Source organism: Plecotus auritus (genome assembly GCF_963455305.1).
Source record: "Plecotus auritus genome assembly, chromosome: 12".
Taxonomy (NCBI): Eukaryota; Metazoa; Chordata; class Mammalia; order Chiroptera; family Vespertilionidae; genus Plecotus; species Plecotus auritus.
Genome location: NC_137778.1, coordinates 27,185,793 through 27,204,783, shown reverse-complemented (window position 1 = coordinate 27,204,783; position 18,991 = coordinate 27,185,793). Strand labels below are relative to the sequence as shown.

At 38.7% G+C, this 18,991-nt stretch overlaps 1 protein-coding gene across 1 annotated transcript in view; it reads left to right on the top strand.

Annotated features, from left to right (window-relative positions):
• Positions 1-794: 794 nt before the first annotated feature.
• Positions 795-18,991, top strand: part of MROH9 (maestro heat like repeat family member 9) — a gene marked incomplete at both ends in the record, with an annotated part of 43,317 nt that continues 25,120 nt past the window's right edge. The window contains 9 exons of the mRNA XM_080647815.1: positions 795-818; positions 1,264-1,343; positions 5,256-5,391; positions 6,199-6,285; positions 8,693-8,797; positions 13,211-13,346; positions 16,558-16,682; positions 17,515-17,664; positions 18,439-18,593. Coding sequence (XP_080503941.1) covers positions 795-818; positions 1,264-1,343; positions 5,256-5,391; positions 6,199-6,285; positions 8,693-8,797; positions 13,211-13,346; positions 16,558-16,682; positions 17,515-17,664; positions 18,439-18,593 — 998 coding nt within the window. The remainder of the gene's footprint in view (positions 819-1,263; positions 1,344-5,255; positions 5,392-6,198; positions 6,286-8,692; positions 8,798-13,210; positions 13,347-16,557; positions 16,683-17,514; positions 17,665-18,438; positions 18,594-18,991) is intronic.

Here is an 18,991-nt window from a genome sequence, read left to right as displayed (position 1 = left end):
AAATGGCCCTTCACAGAAAAAAGGTTCCCCACCCCTGCTCTAGAGGACCAAGTCTATGACTCCCTTCGAGTATTCCCAGAATTGTTTGGGAATTATTAGAGGAGGGTTCAAATTCCCTCAGAATAATGGCTATTATGATAATCCCATTTCCCCCCAGACTAAGGTGGCATCAGAAACACACATTACATGCCTGTGCTTTGAAACATCTGACATTTAAGGAACTAGTGAAATTGGCATGACTCCAATTTTTCTGGCCAAGAATGACAACAGATATGGAACAAAAATGTCAATGATATAACATATATATGAAAAGCAGATGGTCATCTTAGAGAAGAAAGCCAAAATAATAAATTTGAAAGCTTAAGGCCCATCAGACTTGCCCTAGAACCAAGTGTTATGAAATATATTACAAAGTACAGGTTTCCAGGATTGTGTCTATTTTATCATTTACTGTGGGTTTCCAATGAAGATCCATAGTGATTAGGAAGTAATTGAAAATGAGTTAAAGGAGAACTTAGCCATAGAATAGAAGCTAAAGCCAGAATGATACCTCCCCAGAGAAGGCACTGAAGAGTCTCTGGGAATACTGGTGAGCATGTTATATATTCTAACCAATAACAAAACACCTAATTGGGAAAAGCAGGTGAAATTTCTGGCTAATTCTTATAACTTCCTAGAATGACACCCCTTGGTGAAGCCGTTTATATAAGCTTGCAAACCCTTGTTGCTTACCAGTGTGCGCACTGGCTTTTGCATTCTATAAACATTAGTGATAATACAGCACATGTGGAAGCATGCCAGCACGGAAGGGACATGCTGTAAGTCAGTGACTCAACAAAAGATGTGATGTCAAAGTAAAAGGGGAAGGACAATAACCTAATGATAAGTTGTACTGACACATTTGGCTCCATAAAAAAAAAAAAAAAGGAGAAGCTAGCTAACAGTCGGAAAGCAGAGGCCCATGTTATAGGGCAGCTGAATGACAACAGTTACAGTGCTGAGCAGAAAAGCACCTGGTAAAGAGCATTCCTCACAACACTGTGTTGGGAAATGCTAATTAAAGAAGCACAGTAGTTGGCTATAAAAAGTCAGCAATTAGTATCATGGGTTTAAATTGCAGTTTGCTTGTCTCAACACATCTATGAACTTTTGGGCTTATATTCCAGTCCAATGTGGTCCCATTAGTCCAGTCCAATGTGGCCCCATGATGCCATGCGTCTCACAGGCCTGTGATCATGGATTCTTCTCTTTTTCCTGATACAGGAGTACACAGCTACCTCTTTATGGGATACATTCGCAACCATCTTGAATCATCAAGCCCTAATCCTGTCCGTAAACTCCAGGTATAATCAACTGTAAATCTCTCTTATTTCACTGGTTGACTACCTTTAAAATGTTAGAGAAGTCCAGCTGGCATGGCTCAGTGGTTGAGTCCATGAACCAGGAGGTCATCATTCGATTTCCTGTCAAGGCACATGCCCAGGTTGTGGGCTTGATCCCCAGTGGGGGGTGAGCAGGAGGCAGCCGAAAGATGATTCTCTCATCATTGATGTTCCTATCTCTTTCTCCCTCTCCCTTCCTCTCTGAAATAAATAAATAAATATTATATGAAAATCAAGTTTCAGGGTCCATAAACAAAGTATTATTGGAAAACAGCCACACCCATTCCTTCATGTATTGTCTGTGGCTGCTCCTGTGTCAGAGTTGGAGCAGACAGAGGCTAGCAAAGCCTCGTTATCTGGATCATCACAGAACATATTTGCTAACCCCTGATACAGATAATACTTATTTTAAATGCTTCATTTCCAAAGGCATATTTAACCCTTTGAGTGTTTTGGGAGGGGTGTTTTTTTTTGTTTTATTTTTGTTTTTTGTCTGTCTAATGAAATAGTTGTGGGTTTAAAGGGTTCTGAGCTGTTTAGTATCTTGATGGGAATGGTGAATATATGAGCCTCCATGTGTGATAAAATCATATAACACTAAATACACACACACATACATGAACACATACACAAGAAAAATGGGAAATCTGAACAAGATCAGTGGACTGAGTCAATGTCAATGTTCTGGTATTATACTATAGTTTTTGGAGAATGTTACCATTGGGGGAAACTGGGTGATGTGTACAAGAGGTCTTTCTGTATTATTTCTTACAACCGCATGTGAATCTACAAATATCTCAAGAGAATTTTCAAGTAAAAAAAAAAGGGCCGAAACCGGTTTGGCTCAGTGGATAGAGCGTCGGCCTGCGGACTGGAGGGTCCCGGGTTCGATTCCGGTCAAGGGCATGTACCTTGGTTGCGGGCACATCCCCAGTGGGGGGTGTGCAGGAGGCAGCTGATCGATGTTTCTCTCTCATCGATGTTTCTAGCTCTCTATCCCTCTCCCTTCCTCTCTCTGTAAAATATCAATAAAATATATTTTTTTTTAAAAAAAAAAGGGGGGGTGGTGGTGATAAGATTGCAATTTGACCCAACATGAAATACTGTCACAATAAATTAGTACTACATTTGGTCTGGAAAGGGAGATATAATATTTATCCATGTGTTTGCTATTCCTACATCAGGGCTTTTTTTTTTTCTTTTCTTGTTTTTATTAATTTTAGAGAGGAAGGAAGAGGAAGAGATAGAAACATCAATGAGAGAGAATCATTGATCGGCTGCCTCCTGTACGTCCCACACTGGGGATTGGAGCCCACAACCCAGTCATGTGCCCTGACTAGGAATCAAATCGTGACCTTTTGGTTCATAGATCAACACTCAACCACTGAGCCACGCCGGCTGGGCCATCAGGGCATTTTCTATTCTATTCCACTATTCAGACCCTCATTTGGTGCCACCACTACACTGTTTTGATTTAGTGCTATTTTGTAATAGATTCTATTATCTGATTGAGCTGGATCTTCCTCGTTTTCCTGATCTTTTTCAGCAAAGTGGTCTATGATAGCCCTCCCAGTTTATTTTTTCAAATGAAATGTATTTTATTAACTTCTGATGAAAAGGTTCTAAAATTGTAATTGCCGTTTCAGAATTCGTAAAAATAATTTGAGAATAATTGATATTTATAAGTAATCTTCCTATTTATAAATATATTTTTATTTATTCAAGTTTTATATCTCCCTTGAAAATTTGAAGGCTTTTTAATATAGATCTTCCACATTCCTAAATTAATTTATTAGCTACATTGCATTTTAGGTTCTGTTTATTTTATTGTTTGGAAAACAATTACTGATATACTGAGATGTAAGTGGGGTTTAAGGTGGGGTTATGTTTATTCTATATTTGATTGAGCTTAACAAACTTGTTTTTGTTAGGTCATGTCTTATTAGAAACACAAGAAACTCTAACACAATATTTTAAAATAAGAAATTAAACCCTTATGCTCTTCCTGTTTTTAATAAAAATGCACTACTTTTTGTTCTTGGTTTAAATAAAACCTTTCAAGAAATTATTTGCTTTTTTCTTAGAAAATGATGTTGAGATTTATTAAATACTTTTTCAGGTTTGGTTAAAGTACTATTTTATTATTTAATCTATTAATAGATATGTATCAATTAATAGTTTTTAGAATATTGGGCTATTCTTAAATTTCAATGATAAATCATGATTGGTGGTGTTATATTAATTTTATTATTTTTACAAACCACTGTTCTAAAAATTTAAACTTTATACTCTTTTTAAAATTTATTTTATTTATTTTAATCCCCACCCAAGGATATTTTCATTGATTTTAGTACTCTTCAATTTGAATTAAACATTGTGTCATATTAACATGGCCCTCCTGATTTCTTTCTGATCACAATTAATAGAATTTCCTCATACTTTTATTAGGAGGCATCTACTTTCTTTTATTCAATTGTGATTCTAGAAATTATACTTGAAAATATATATATTGCCTTTTGTCTATTGATCTTATCGAAGACTTATTGTTTCATTTAAAAAATTCCCAATTTTTTCTAGTATGTTTGGTCTACTACTCACTTCAATCTTTGAAATAAATATTTAGCTCAAAACTTTAACAAAAGCAAACTCACACAGTAATTTACTAAGAAATACTTATTCTTTCTTGTCAAGTGCCTTTCTATACCACCTGGTCATACATCCTGGAATATAAGAAAGCATTTACACTAAGATGTCACTTGTTGTAACACACATCAGTAACTTAATACCTGCTCTTTTCGAAACAAATTACATGCAGACCAAAAAAACAAAACATACAATTGCTCATGTTTACCCATAGATATGCATGTGGCTTTCTTCTTCAGTATGGCAGCCTTCCTCACATTTAACATCTGAAGATCATTTGTCCATTATGGCATCAGAGTATCACACTTTCATAATCCTTGTTCATGACCTGGACCATTTTAGAATTTTTTTAGGACTGGTGATATGATTTCAAAGTACACTGAAAGACACGGTCTTCTAGTTCATCAAAATCTTAATTTTGCATTTTCTTAAACCAGATCATAAATCCCTAGACATTAAATACATTCCACTGAAAATTCAACTGGAAACTTTTGATAGATAGCTGTTCAGAGTCTGGTAATCCATTAGAGCACATGAATGTCAAATCAATCTTCCAGAATTTGAAAATTACCTAATATATTCCAAGAGATTCCATTTCAAACAGTGAATCTCAGGTAGAGTATCTTGTCCAGTGGAGAAAAGAGATTCTGAGTCTAGCACAAGATTTCATACCTTACCATCTAATATCACCATCTTTTCAGAAAAAAATAATTATTTTCACCTCAAAAAAAAATCATGAAGGACTATTATCCAGATCACATATACCAAAGGAATAACAACCATTTCACAACTTATTTTTATAGCTGCTGCTGGGTGGGTTTCTTTTGCCATCAATTAGAAGATGCATTCCAATATCAGAAATACTAGAATGTGAGAAACATAGGATCATGGGTTAGAGAAAATGTGGCTGTAATATATTTCAACTGCCTAAAGCTCGGCATGGCTTTGCGGGCTTGGCTGAGAATATAACCACTTTACCTCATTATGTCTATGGAGAAAAATAGTCTGGTTTCCAAATAACTTGTTACATATGATATTTGCAAAAGATTCATCCCTCTATATTTAAAGCACCATTGTCAGTTTTATGAGACTATTTAAAACCCACGTATCATATGAAGCCAAAGGCTGGGTCTCATTTTCTAGTCCACTCTCTCTTATCACTCAAAAAAAGTCACTAAAGTTAGTTATATTTGTTTTCTCAACTTAATAATTACACCTTTTTCTTGCCAGCTTCGTGGACCCCTTACTGCAATTTGAAACTCAGTTGAGGATAATAGAGTCATCCTTTAAAATAGTATTTGCTATGCCAACTCTTAAAGAAGTGAAAGACATTGGGAATACTGAAAGTGAGGAGCAGGACCTGGAGGTGAGAGTTTGCTTCCTTTAATCGAGATGAGACGTCTTCACACACACAGCAGTCCTGCACAGTGTCTCTCCGCAGAGCATGACTTTTGTGGTTTTCTCCATCACTCTTTTTTTAAAAATACATTTTTATTGATTTCAGAGAGGAAGGGAGAGGGAGAGAGAGATAGAAACATCAATTATGAGAGAGAATCATGGATCGGCTGCCTCCTGCATACCCCACACTGGAGATCGAACCCGCAATACGGGTATGTGCCCTGACCGGGAATCGAATTGTGACCTCCTGGTTCACAGGTCAATGCTCAACCATTGAGCCATGGCAACCAGGCTCTCCTTCACTCTTTTAAAATACAATAGATAAATAGCACTTCCCAGCACGAATCTACACTTCTGGCCTCATGAAGTCTATAATCCAATGGGATTTAATGGATAGTTTGGGTTTATAGGAACAAATGGGTAAATGGATTTTTGGTTAATTGGTTGACCAAGGACAGGGAGTTTACTGGCAAGTTCTGCAAAGAAGGAAATGTGAGCAGAGAAAGATGGAGGTGGGAAGAGTCCCATAGTAAGATCAGCAATATGTGTGGTCTCTGTTTCCTCAGCAAAGCTGCACAGTGCACTGGCTATGTGGGGTGTAGAAGAAACACATGGCATATGGCATTGGGTGAGCTCTCATCACCATAGCTACCACTGTTCTTCCTTACCTTCGGTTTATGGGAAGAACTCAGGACCATCAGGATGCAAAACAATGGGGTAAAATTTTATGGAAGGCTGTCGGGCTGGCTGGTTGTATAACTATTTTGTTTTTCAGGAATTATACCAAATTATTTTAAACGTATATGAGGACACTCTTCTGATCTTAGTGTCTAAAGACCTCTACAAACTGCAAATCTTAAAGGTAAAGGGAAAATGAGCAATTTTGGTTTTGTGTCATACATATAAGTACACTCTACTTCACTTATTATTTTCCATTTGCCATACTTAGCATCTCCTTCAAATATCTGGCGGCTGGCCGAAACCCGTTTGGCTCAGTGGATAGAGCGTCGGCCTGCGGACTGAAGGGTCTTGGGTTCGATTCCAGTCAAGGGCATGTACATTGGTTGCGGGCACATCCCCAGTGGGGGGTGTGCAGGAGGCAGCTGATCGATGTTTCTCTCTCATCGATGTTTCTAACTCTCTATCCCTCTCCCTTCCTCTCTGTAAAAAATCAATAAAATATATTTTAAAAAAAACAAAACAAAACAAATATCTGGCGGCTGGAAAAAAAAAATTCCTCCAAAGGTGTGCAAGTATCCCCCAAATGAAATCACTTCCATTTATTTGAATTACAGAGACGCCCTTTTAAGAATGTAATTTTGGGAGGATGGCAGGAACTGACACTAGAGAAGCATGTGCTATGTGGTAATGTAAGAGAGAACACAACAGGGGGCAGCAGAGAATAGGATGAGTGACCTAAACTGTGTTCATGAAATGGTGAAACCTGCCTTGATAGGGTCTATATGCTCTTCCCTAACAACTCCGGGGCTAGGGAATTCATGAGCATCCTATCATCTTGGATACCAGGGTATCACAGGAAACCCTAACAATCATCCAAAACCCACTTTCACATCCGGGACCTCACTGTGTCTTTAAGGTCCCAGCCAGAGATATAAGTCTTCTCTGGATACCTTAGGGTCTTTATTTTTCATTCCTTACATGATGGCATCAGGGGGTAGCTGTGTGGAAATACTATAAAACTAGATGAACTTACTGTATGAGGGCTGTCCAAATCATAAAATACATTCAAGTAAAGAAGCAGAATTGGTATATATGAAGACAAGAAGGACTGTGAAGGGAAGTGAAATATATTGAGCTAATTGGCTAATTGGTGCCTAATTTGAGACAAATGTTTTCTGTACCCTTTTTGTTGTTGTTAATCCTCACCAGATGATATTTTTCCATTGATTTTTAAAGAGAGTGGAAGGGAGGGGGAGAGAGAGAGAAACATCGATGTGAGAGAGACACATTGACTGGCTGCCTCCCGCATGCACCCCAACCAGGGCTTGGGATCAAGCCTGCAACTGAGGTATGTGCCCTTGACTGGAATCGTACCTGGGACGCTTCAGTCTACACAGGCTGATGTTCTATCCACTGAGCCAAACAGAATAGGGCTTCTGCATATTTTTAAAATTTTAACTTCACAACGTTTAAAGTATTGTTCTTGCTCCATGATTACAACCCTCTCCTTGGGTGTGCTCTCTCTCAAACACACCCCCAATCCCCATGCTGCGTAGTGAGCAGTTAGTTACTCTATGGCACTAAGCTGAACACTTACTACATGTGTTATCTCACTTGATACTTAACCCTGTGCGGAAGTTACTCTCATTTCTCCCACTTTACAGGTAAGGAGATGGAAGCAGAGAGAGGAGCAATAGTTGATGAGTGACAGAGCTACTCTAACTTGGGAGCCTGTTACTTAACCATCTTAGTCTCATACCTTCCATGTCTAGAAACTCTCCTGGTTCTCAAAAAGCTCTGAACCTCACTCCTAGAAAAGACAGGGACTGACTCCCCTGGAATTTAGAGATGTTTCTGCCCTAGAAAATTGACTTCAGAACAGATTTATACAATGGGAGCAAGGGTTGGGGAAGAGATTTGGCCAACCATTGGCTTAAATACTACAGATTCATCAGACTGCCTTAAGAAGTCTGTAAACAGTGTATGGCCTGGGAAGCATATGCAGGTGTCCTTCCCTTCCTAGGATTCCCTGAGGATTTAGGACAAACAGACAGAACAGATGGAATCAATATTTACAAGAACTTTTTAACCAAGCTGCCTCTGGGAATGTACTCCACAACCTGAGCCAGGAAATATCTTCAGAAAGAAAATTCTGGGATAAGATGACCTATCAGGATCAGATAACATTTCAATTTTTTTTAAACTGAAAATCAGACCCTGTGATTTAAAAAGAGAGAGAGAGAGAACATGTATTTTGAAAGAAAAAGAGGAGAAGCCACTGATGATCCCCTCATCACCTCATGTTCAACTTTTCAGGACACCTTCCAACATGACTGTTAGAGTGGATATCAGGAAATACTTGTTGGGTAGAATTAAATAACACCCATTATAATGGCAGTTACTATAGTAGATGAAGGAATATACTAGTAGAGATTAGTATACTCATTGGTTTTTGTATATTTTTTTTAAATAAATATAGGTTAGGTGTGAAATAATCAGAGACCGTGTTGACCCTTGATGTGGTGATGTTTCCACTGATTTGGAATGGAAACACCATGGTTCTATGATGACTCTTGTGTTTTCCACAGGAAATGGCCGTGTGGATGAGTGAAGATAACTCATACCTGCAGCATAGAGTCTTGGTGATCATCTGCAGGGTGCTAAACTTTGCATCCAGGAAAGTCAAGGGATATGTAAGTGACAGTGTGCTATCTGGCTCCCTGCTTCTGAAGACTGCATTTCTCTAGTGCTCTTTTCCAAGACTTAGGTCTCGAGAGCATGTGATGCCTGCTGGGTCTGATTGTGCTGGTAAGCTGGGATATTGGGAAAGGAGTCAGTATCCTGCATGACTCTGTCAAACAGCAGGATTTCTCAAGCAACTGATGAAGATGCCTCCTGCTTTACACCAAAAGTATGAGTGAGTCAAACCCAGGCTTTTGCTCAGTCTCAATTTTCCTCTGTAAACTACAATCAATGCTATTTGTAACTTTACAAAGACTTCCATCCTTACTTCTTATTTCACCTTTTCTATCATCTTTTTAAACCATTACTTACGTTAAATTTATAAAAGTGATTCTTGAGTACTTTCACTTAAACATGCTGGAGATATAGATGAAGTCTTCCTTTATTACCTTCTCCACCCCAATTCCTTCTCAGCCATGTCCAGTGATGTGGGTCCTGCCCAACAGCTTTCAGGAAGATCCACACATGCACACATGGAGATATACTGCTTTTTTCCCTAGTGTTTCTTTACCAAAGTGACCTCATACTTACCTATGGTTCTGCAATTTTCTTTTTGCACAAACAATATGTCCTACAGATATTTTCATAGATTTATTTTATTCTTTAACCACAGTACATATTCCATAAGTTTAATATATTGTAACTATTCTTTAGCTGATAGACTTTTCAACTGAATAGCCTGGTATATTTTGGTGTATTTTCTCTACTTCAAACAATATGAAAATGGTCATTTTGCGCAAGCATGTGAGTTCTTATAAATGCTTACAAAGATAATAAATCAAAAACTATGAGTAGATTAAAGTTAAGTAATGCACAAGTGTCCTCCAGTTTGCATTCCCTGAAAATCAGAATGCCCCTTTCCTTGCACCTTCTCAATGGAGAAGAAATAGGTATCTCATTCTTGTCAGTGTTTACTGGGGTTTTCTATATTTTGAGGGTCATTGCCTGCCTTTTACACTATCTATGAACATGTCTCACTCTTGTGGATACTCAGGTGCTCTCAGTTACAGTTGTAAAGGCTATTGTCCCCTGCACATAGCCCACCCCTCAACTGTGAAAGAATAAATGCATAAATTCACACGAGCAGCAGAAGGCTCTCGTGCATTGCTGAAGGTTCCTAGCTATGACTGAGATTTGTTTGAGAGCCAGGTGGGGATAACCTATTACTTTGTTCTGCAATGTTTGCTAAATACCACCAGGTGGAAGCAGACCAGCGTTTTCCAGGACATGGAAACAGCTCACAGTCCTGAAAGCATCAAACTTTACTAAGTTAATTTTCTCTTTAAATAATGTTTTCTAAGGATGGCTAAGTCAGTGAAATTAATGGGGGTGGGTAAATAAGTATATAAAACAAAACAATCAGAAATAGTATTAATAAATTAAATATTTAAAATATTTTAATAAATTAATAAGTTCTCCACAGGCTTGATCTTTGTATTTCTATGACACAAAATCAATGAAGATTTGTTCTGCCCTTCTCTAACTAAATGTGACTATCAGTTCTGTTCTCAGGAGTACGCACCTAACCCCTAATCATTCCATTCACTGAATAAAGACTTTTTTCTTCATAAATTACCCTAGCCTGTGTCTTCCAGAGTCTGAGGCTCCCGTCCTATTGAACAATCCTGACCATCATTTATACTCAGAAATATTTTTAAGTGTTATTCCTCTTAATGATCAATGTGCCCATCAGGATAAGAAAAAAAACTACTATAATCAAAGAACATTTGTCCCTTGAATTAAAATATTAAGGAGATGTGAGCTAAATATGTCATAGCATTAACAGAGATTTTTCCTCAGTTTGTTCCTTTGGCACATGAGCATTTTAAAAATGAAAGAAAGATCTCTAGTCAAAGCTAACAGACACGTTTTTATCTCACACCCTATCTCCAGAGTTCTCACAAAATGACAGCAGTGAAATTAGTTGAAGGTATAAATGCACAGCAACACAGAGAATGCGTGAAGGGTTTCCAATGGGCTAGTGATGTCAACAAACTTCTGGATGAGAGAGTAGAAAGAAGAGGGTAGCTGATAAAGCCTGTCAGGGAAGGCGGAGAGGCCAGAGCACAGGAACGTAGGGTGGGGGACTGAAAAGGAAGGCAGTATACCCTGTGGAACCACAGAGAGACTGGAGCTGTGGAAGCCCAAGTAATGATGGTGGGTGGGAGGCAAAGGAAGGCTGAAAACATAAGCAGTAACTAAAAGGATTCATTGAAAGTTGGTGCAGAAGAATGTATATTGCCTCTCCTCCTCCCTGACACACACGCTCTATTCCACAGGGACATGAGGCCAATGGCAGGCAAAATCTGAGAATTTTTTTTTTCTCAAAACAGCTGTCAATCCCCTGACAAAATTATCTTGGTTCTGTTGTTTAGATCTACATGACCCCAGGCTCACTTCCTAATCATTCTAAAGTGAAGCCCACCAGTTGACAAGCCTCGTTCATGCAGAAAACCCCACCAAGGAACATCACATTTTTAAATATGACCAGACAACCAAGACCCGTGAGAAAATCCTCCAAATACAAAAGACTAACCACCATAAATAATGAGGGGGGGGGGAGAGGGATGATTAAAAAAAACAACAACAGATAATCGAGATACAAATGAGAATTTAGTCTCAAAAAGAGTAGCTAAGACATTTATAGGACTCCTAAAATAGGCAGATTCCAAAGGCATCCGCAGAAGCAAGAGTTTCTCTTCCCTTCTTTTGCTGAGATCATCATTCTCAGCATCCTAATTCAGTTATGGTCTGGGTTCATGGCCCAGGTCACTTCACATTCTTCTTCAGAATGACTGTGTGTGTGTGTGTGTGTGTGTGTGTGTGTGTGTGTGTGTGTGTGTGTGTGAGAGAGAGAGAGAGAGAGAGAGAGAGAGAGAGAGAGAGAGAGAGAGGGAAAGAGAGAGGGAGAGGGAGAGGGAGAGGTGTATGGGTGGGTCAAGCAACATGAGAGCATGAGAGACAGGGATAAGGGAGTATGAGAGAAATAGAAAGGAGAAACAGGCCTCAGGATCCCCCTAGAGGGCTGACTCGATTCTACTTTTACCGCCAACAGTTGCTTGAATCATCAAAGTATTTATCTAGGAAATACCTGTCTTAGAGACAAGAAGATTCTGCAGGCCCACTAGCTTATCAAACCTACATGTGGACAGAGCATAGCAGAAAAACATTGATAATTATATTTTCACAAAAACAAAATGTCTCTTCCACCTCTCCTCTCTTCTGTCTCTAGTGCCTTCTTTTTTGCATTTGACCAAGCCAAACAATTTTGTTGAGATAAAAACCTAAATATTTAAGCAACCTGTGTCAGAGAAGTTGCTGGGAAAAATACATAAATGTTGTGGTTGTAGGTTTGACATCAGAAGTAAATGCTCTGAATTTTAAAAAATGAGTTTCGCTGGGAAGAATCAGAGCCATTCCAGAAGGAAGTCATATTTCTCCAGTGACTGAAGGGGTCATCTGAAGGTTTTCATACATGAAGAAGGGAAGCAGGAGGGTGTATCAATCCTTGTACCTCCCCTCAAGTATCCTGGGAATTGGCTATCTGCAAATTGCTACCTGATTGATGAAATACAAAGTAATAGTGCCTCAATGAGTGAGTCACTGTTATCTCTGAGCACTTTGCTACAAACTTTCTTTTTTGTCATCCATGCTACCTGCCTTCCCCCCTCTTAGTCTCCATAATCTATACTAATAAAAGGGTAACATGCAAATGGTTGGGATGCCCTCACGCGTAACTATCAATCAGCAGGCTGTGTGCACAGCAGGCGCGGGTGGGCAGGGACTTGCAGCATCGGGGACTTGCGTCACACCGTCACAATCCATCACCAGGAGGCCTGGGACCTGACAGAAGCCTCTTTGCACCTGCACCAGGAGTCCAGAGGTCTCTGCATGGCCCGACCCAGAGGTGGGGCCCGGCGGAGGCCTCCACACGGCAAGGCCTGGGGGTCCCATGCCTCTGCACAGTGTGGGAGCAGGACCCCCAGCTCCAGCCTACCTCTTTGGGGCAATCCATCAAGGAGCCCCAGATGGGTGGATGGGGCCTACCTCTTTGGGGTGATGGATCATGGGGATCCTGCACTGTGACAGGGCACAGGCCAGGCTGGAGGATGCCCCCCGACCTGGAGTGCACGAATTTCGTGCATCAGGCCACTAGTAACTGTTATAAGGTAGGATTTGTTACCTGCATTTCATAGATGAGGAAACTGAGGCTTCAGTAACAGAGCCAAGATTGGAACACAGATTCTGTGAACTCTGAAGCTCATCCTCTCATTCTAGTCTGACATATACATTAGAAGTTAAGGTACAGACATTTAATGTTGACTCTGCACAGCAATACATTTTTCTTCTTTGTTTTCCACTAGGGAAGTGTGGACGCTCCATGTCTGGGGGACCTGGCAGCAGAACTGTCTCTTCTATGTTCCCACACTGATGTGTCCATCACACAGCAAGCATCCTTTGGAATATATCACCTCCTCTGCATTGCAAACTGTCATAATGGTAAGAAAGAGTCACCACCTTTTCTAAGGGCCACTAAAACAGAACAAACCCAATAAAAATTGAAAGCAGAAAAACAATAGGAGAACAGCAATGAAGCCAAAAGCAGATTCTTTGAGAACATGGGGGTGGGGGGATTAAAAGACAGAAATTACCAATATGAGAAAGATAATGTCACTAGACATTTTACGGGTATTAAAAGAATAATAAGAGATACCATGAACAACTTTATGCCAGTAAATCTGACAACTCAGACACATTCATTGAAAACACAAATTACCAAAGCTCACTCAAGAAGACATTAATAACCTGAAAACCCTATATCAAAGAAAATGAATTTATATTTAGAAGTCTTCTTACAAAGAAAACTCCAGCAAACATTCAAAGAAGATATTATACCAATTCTATACAAATGCGTGCAGAAATGTGAGGATGAGAGAATACAGCCTCATTCTATGAGGCTGGCATTGTTCTGATACTAAAACCACATAAAAACATTACAAGAAAAATAAAAACAAAAAACTACAGCTCAATGTCTCTCCAGAACATAGATGCAAATTTCTTTACAAGTTTAGCAAATCAAATACTACAATAAATAAAAATAATAATATACCAGGACCATATAGAATTTACCCCAGAAATGATATATAAATTTAACATTTGAAAATCAATCAATGTAACATACTATATTAACAGATTTAAAAAAAGATAACTATATGGTTATCTCAGTAGATACAGAAAAAGCATTTGGCAAAATTCAACATCCACTTCTGAATTTAAAAAATAATAATAGTAAACTCTCAGAAAACTAGGAATAAAAACAGAGCCTCCTCTACCAGCTAAAGTACATCTATGAAAAACCTACAGCTAACATCTTACTTAGTAGCGAAATACCAAGTGATTTTCCCAAAAGATCAAGAAAAATACAAGAATTTGTACTGTCATTACTTCTATCTAGCATTGCACTAAGTAGATCCAGAAATAGATTCACATATACGTGGTCAAATAAATTTTGACCAAGCTTCAAAGGCAATCCAGTGGCTAAAGGATACATTTCAATAAAGTGTCTTAAAAATTGGTTATTTCATATGGTGATGAAGGGAGACTAGACTCGATGGGGGATAAGCACACAATGCAATATACAGATGTTGTATTATAGAACTGTATACTTGAAACCTATATAATGTTATTAACCAATGTCACCTTATTAACTTTAAAAATTGGTTATTTGTAGGCAAAATAAAGAACTTTGATCTATATCTCATACACGTTCAAAAGCTAATTCATAATGGATCATAGAACTAAATGTAAAATTATGAAACTAGAATAAACCTTTGTACCTTGGATTAGGCAAAGATTTCCCAAATACAGCACCAAAAGCATGACTTGTAAATGAAAATAAAATAATTTGTATTTCCGCCTTTGAAGGACACTGTTAAGCCCTATCAGGTTTGGCTCAGTGGATAGAGCGTTGGCCTGCAGACTGAAGGGTCCTGGGTTCGATTCTGGTCAAGGGCAAGTACCTCAGTTGCAGGCTCCTCTCCCGCCTGGGCTCTGGTCAAGGCTTGTGCAGGAGGCAACCAATCGATGTGTTTCTTTCACATTGATATTTCTCTCTGTCCTTCCCTCTCTCTTAAACTCTCCCAAAAAAATCAATGGAAAAATATCCTCGGGTGAGGATTAAAAATAATTATTATTATTTTTTTAAAAAGACACTCTTAAGGGAATAGGTAAGCCACAGACTGGGAGAAAATATTTTCAAATTACATATGATAAAAGACTTGTACCCAGAATTTTAAAAGAATACTCAAAACCCATTAAGAAAACAGACAGCCAAATTTAAAAAATAGAAGTAGATTTGAATAGTCATTTCACCAAAGAAGCACAGATGGCAAGGAAGCACATAAAACCATGTTCAACAGAGGAAATGTGAAATGAAACAACTTTGGGAAATCACTTGGCAGTATCCCAAAAAGTTAAACACATATCTACTGTATGATCCAGTCATCCTACAATTTAGTATTTACCTAAGAGAAATGAAAACAAATCCTATATAATAAAAGGCTAATATGCAAATTATCCCCTCAACCAGGAGTTCAACCAGGTGGTGGGGCCAACCTGCCAACTGTCCGCGGTCCCTCCCCCTGGCTGGCCCTGCCCCCAACCGCCTCCCCCACCCCAATGGGGAGCAGGGGCGGTTCCCGCATTCCCTCCCCCTGGCCAGCCCAGCCTGATTGGACCCCATTGGGGCGGGCCAGCCAGACCCCATCCGTGCACGAAATCATGCACAGGGCCTCTAGTATTCATATGAAGAATTCCATGTGAATGTGGACAGCACCTTTATTTGTAATAGCCCAAAACTAAAAACAACCCAAATGTCCATCAATCAGCAGGTGAGCAGATAAACAGATGATAGTATTTACATACAATGGAATAGCATTCAGTGAAGAGGAAGGAACTATTGATACATGCAACAGCATGGATGAATCACAAATAATTGTGCCGAGTGAAAGATGCCAAACAATAAAAGAGTACATGCTAGATGAGTCCCCTTACATAAAATTAGAATAGAAAGCAGATCAACAGTTGCCTTTGGATCAGGGGGTGGGTCCAGGCAGCAGGTGTGAGGGGTTACAAAAGGGCACGAGGGAACTTTTGGAGGCAATGACTATGACCTGTTTTGCTTTACTGTGGTAATGTTTTCATGAATATACACATACATAAAAACTTACCAAATTGTAGACTTTAAATATTTTGTATGTCAATTATCTCTCTATAAACCTGTTGACAAATGAAATCATTTAAAAACCTACCTGCAGTAGAACTAAAGACACTTGAGGCTTTGACTTTCCTGCAACACAGTCCCCCAGCCCTGGCAGAATGCCTCCAAGTCTGCTCTTCCAACAACAGATTCCCCAGTAGCTTTTCAAGTGCCCCGAACAATGCATCTGATGTCTAAATGTATGGACATCTGATCAGTCTATTAACATGATCTATGTTCTTCATTCACATTTTACAGAAGCCTCTCTTAAATACTTTATGAATTCTGGGTCAGTGCAGTCATAATAGTTTATGTGACTAGGGTGGTCAATAGTCAGAAAACCAGAGCTCCAGAATTAGGCAGAAAGAGGAAATTGGAAAATGCAATGTTGTAGAAGGAACTAGTGATAAAATAAAGTTTTTTTTTAAAGCTTAAGCTCTTTCTTTAACACAGCGGATATTGCAGAAAGTAAAATTATAAAGTGTGATAAGTCTGGAAGTCACAGTTGGCTGCCTTCGCTCTTGGATATAGAATACCTCCCTGACATCTTGCGAGGAGACAAAACTAAAATCGCTCAGGTAACTTAACCGCTGCTTCATCTTATGGCTTTTGTTTCATGTGTATTTTTTTGTGACAACTTATTTTGACAAAAGTTATATTTCAATAATTTTTTTATTTTATATAAATGGAATATACACAATATGTATATATACACACACACAACACACAAAAGGAGAAAATATGGTTCGTTCATCTTTCTTAACTGAGAAATGTATTGTCATGTAATTTTGTTCACATTTCATGGTCCATGGATATTCCTGTAACTTTAAAAGGAGATTGTTTGAATTGTGTTTTTTGTACCTCAGTTACGGACATATGTGCTTTTTTTCTCTTCTTACTCCTTGATCCTTCTTTGGGGAAGAGAAAAGTCTACACCCTTTCCTACCCCACCCTCTTCTAAATCTTCTACTAATTATGCTTGCTTCTGATCTGAGCAAAATCATTTCCAAAGCTGAAGAGCTTCACAATGATTTCTAATATGTGAGTAGCTGAGTTGGGAAAAAATCAATATTTTACATTTCCTTTTAATTGGAATGCCATGGTTTTCCACTTCTCCCTGGCCTGCCCTAAGAGCTGACTTACCCAGATGAAAATGTTTTAATTGCTTTAAAGATCAAGGGAAAAAATAAATACAATTTAGCTTGAATTATAGTCATCTTAATACCAACACTGTTGTAAATTATAATTTTTAACGTTCTGTAATGGAGGAAGAGGCCCACAACAGCAAAAATGCCGAGAGCCCACAAAAGTCATGAGGCCCTACCTAGCCCCAGAGTTTCCCTGTGATGTCTGAGGTTACACTGATGTGGGTAAGGCCTGAGCTCATGGCTCTCTCTTTTTTTATTTCAGAGTATAGGACAAACCTTAGAGCCAGTCTTGCTGACTGACTTTGTGTGGAATCTCTTTATGAGACTCAATGCACCTGATCCTGTAATGGCAAAGGAGGCGGCCATCATACTAAAACTGACTCTGGAATTCCACGCCAACAAGGTCACCATGGTAAGATCCTTGACAATGAGCAGGGAAGCTCAGAGCTTACCCTCTAAAACGCTCCTGTTGCCTTCGTTATCTATCTACTTCTTTGCATATATAGTCCTTGCCATTGCATCATTATGTCACTAATAAAATGAGGCTCTTTTTCTGAAATATTTCAAGTGTACAGAAAAGCTTAGAAAATAATGTAATGAACGTTTCACCCACCAATCACACCAAATCATAATATTTTCCTGTATTTGCTTCAAATTTAAAAAAAACACACATTAATAACAATAAAATAGTACAACTATAATTCAAATCACCATTAAGGAAAGTTTTCAAGGTCCCTCATTCTGCTGTAGGGCTGGCTACCTAATTTGTAGAACCTGGTATGTAGATTTTTCCACTTTGTCAAAATAAATTTGAAGTATATAGTTCCATTATTATTCTGTTTCACATTTTGATTTTCTTCTTAAAATATTTGAATTATATGTTTTCTATATTGAGTTTGTATGTCTAATATAATAAAGTCATCTATACTCCCAAAATAAACTTTTAAAAAATAAGTATTTTCCCACTATCGATAAATGCACAGGTATGTCTATTCCTCATCCAAACACATATTTGGCATTGTGTGATCATACACATAAATATGCACCCCAGTAGTACTTATTTGTGTGATAATTGCTGCTTTGGTTATTCTGAGAAGGAGTGAATTCTTCAGTCCAAGAAATGCCCTCGTTTAGCGGGGAACAGGACCCAGGAGAGTCCTCTTGACCTGTGAAATGACTTTTCCAGGTGTCTAAGATTGTGAATGCTATTTATGAGCAACTGTCTGGGAATCCCACTCACATTATGAAGCACGCTATGTTGCGGGTCATCACTTTATTGACACGTACTTCACCGAAGAAGGTCATCTTTCAGCTTATGGACTACCCAGTTCCAGCAGACAAGTAAGGCTCCCTCACCCCTTCTACAGGGTTTGCTCCAAGTGTCCAGAGTCAGACATATCTGGACATGTTCCGGGGAGCCAGGCCCTCATATAGGAACTTCAATGCAAAGAGACTGAGCAATAGCATTCAGAACCCAGCACGGATTGACAACATACCAAGAATACCCCAGCACAGAGGTACACAGCAGTTTTTAAAATGAGCAATAGCAATAATAATTTTGAGGAGTGGCCAGGTATGTAGGGAAAGGAGCTAGGGGCCTGGATGTTGAGAGGCTTGGGTTCTAGTTACATCCATATCACTAAATGTGTGGCATTTTGGCAAAATGGCTCATTCCTCTGAGCCATTAATTTAATTATTTTTAACTTTATATTTAATTTTCTAATCTTTTCATTTATATA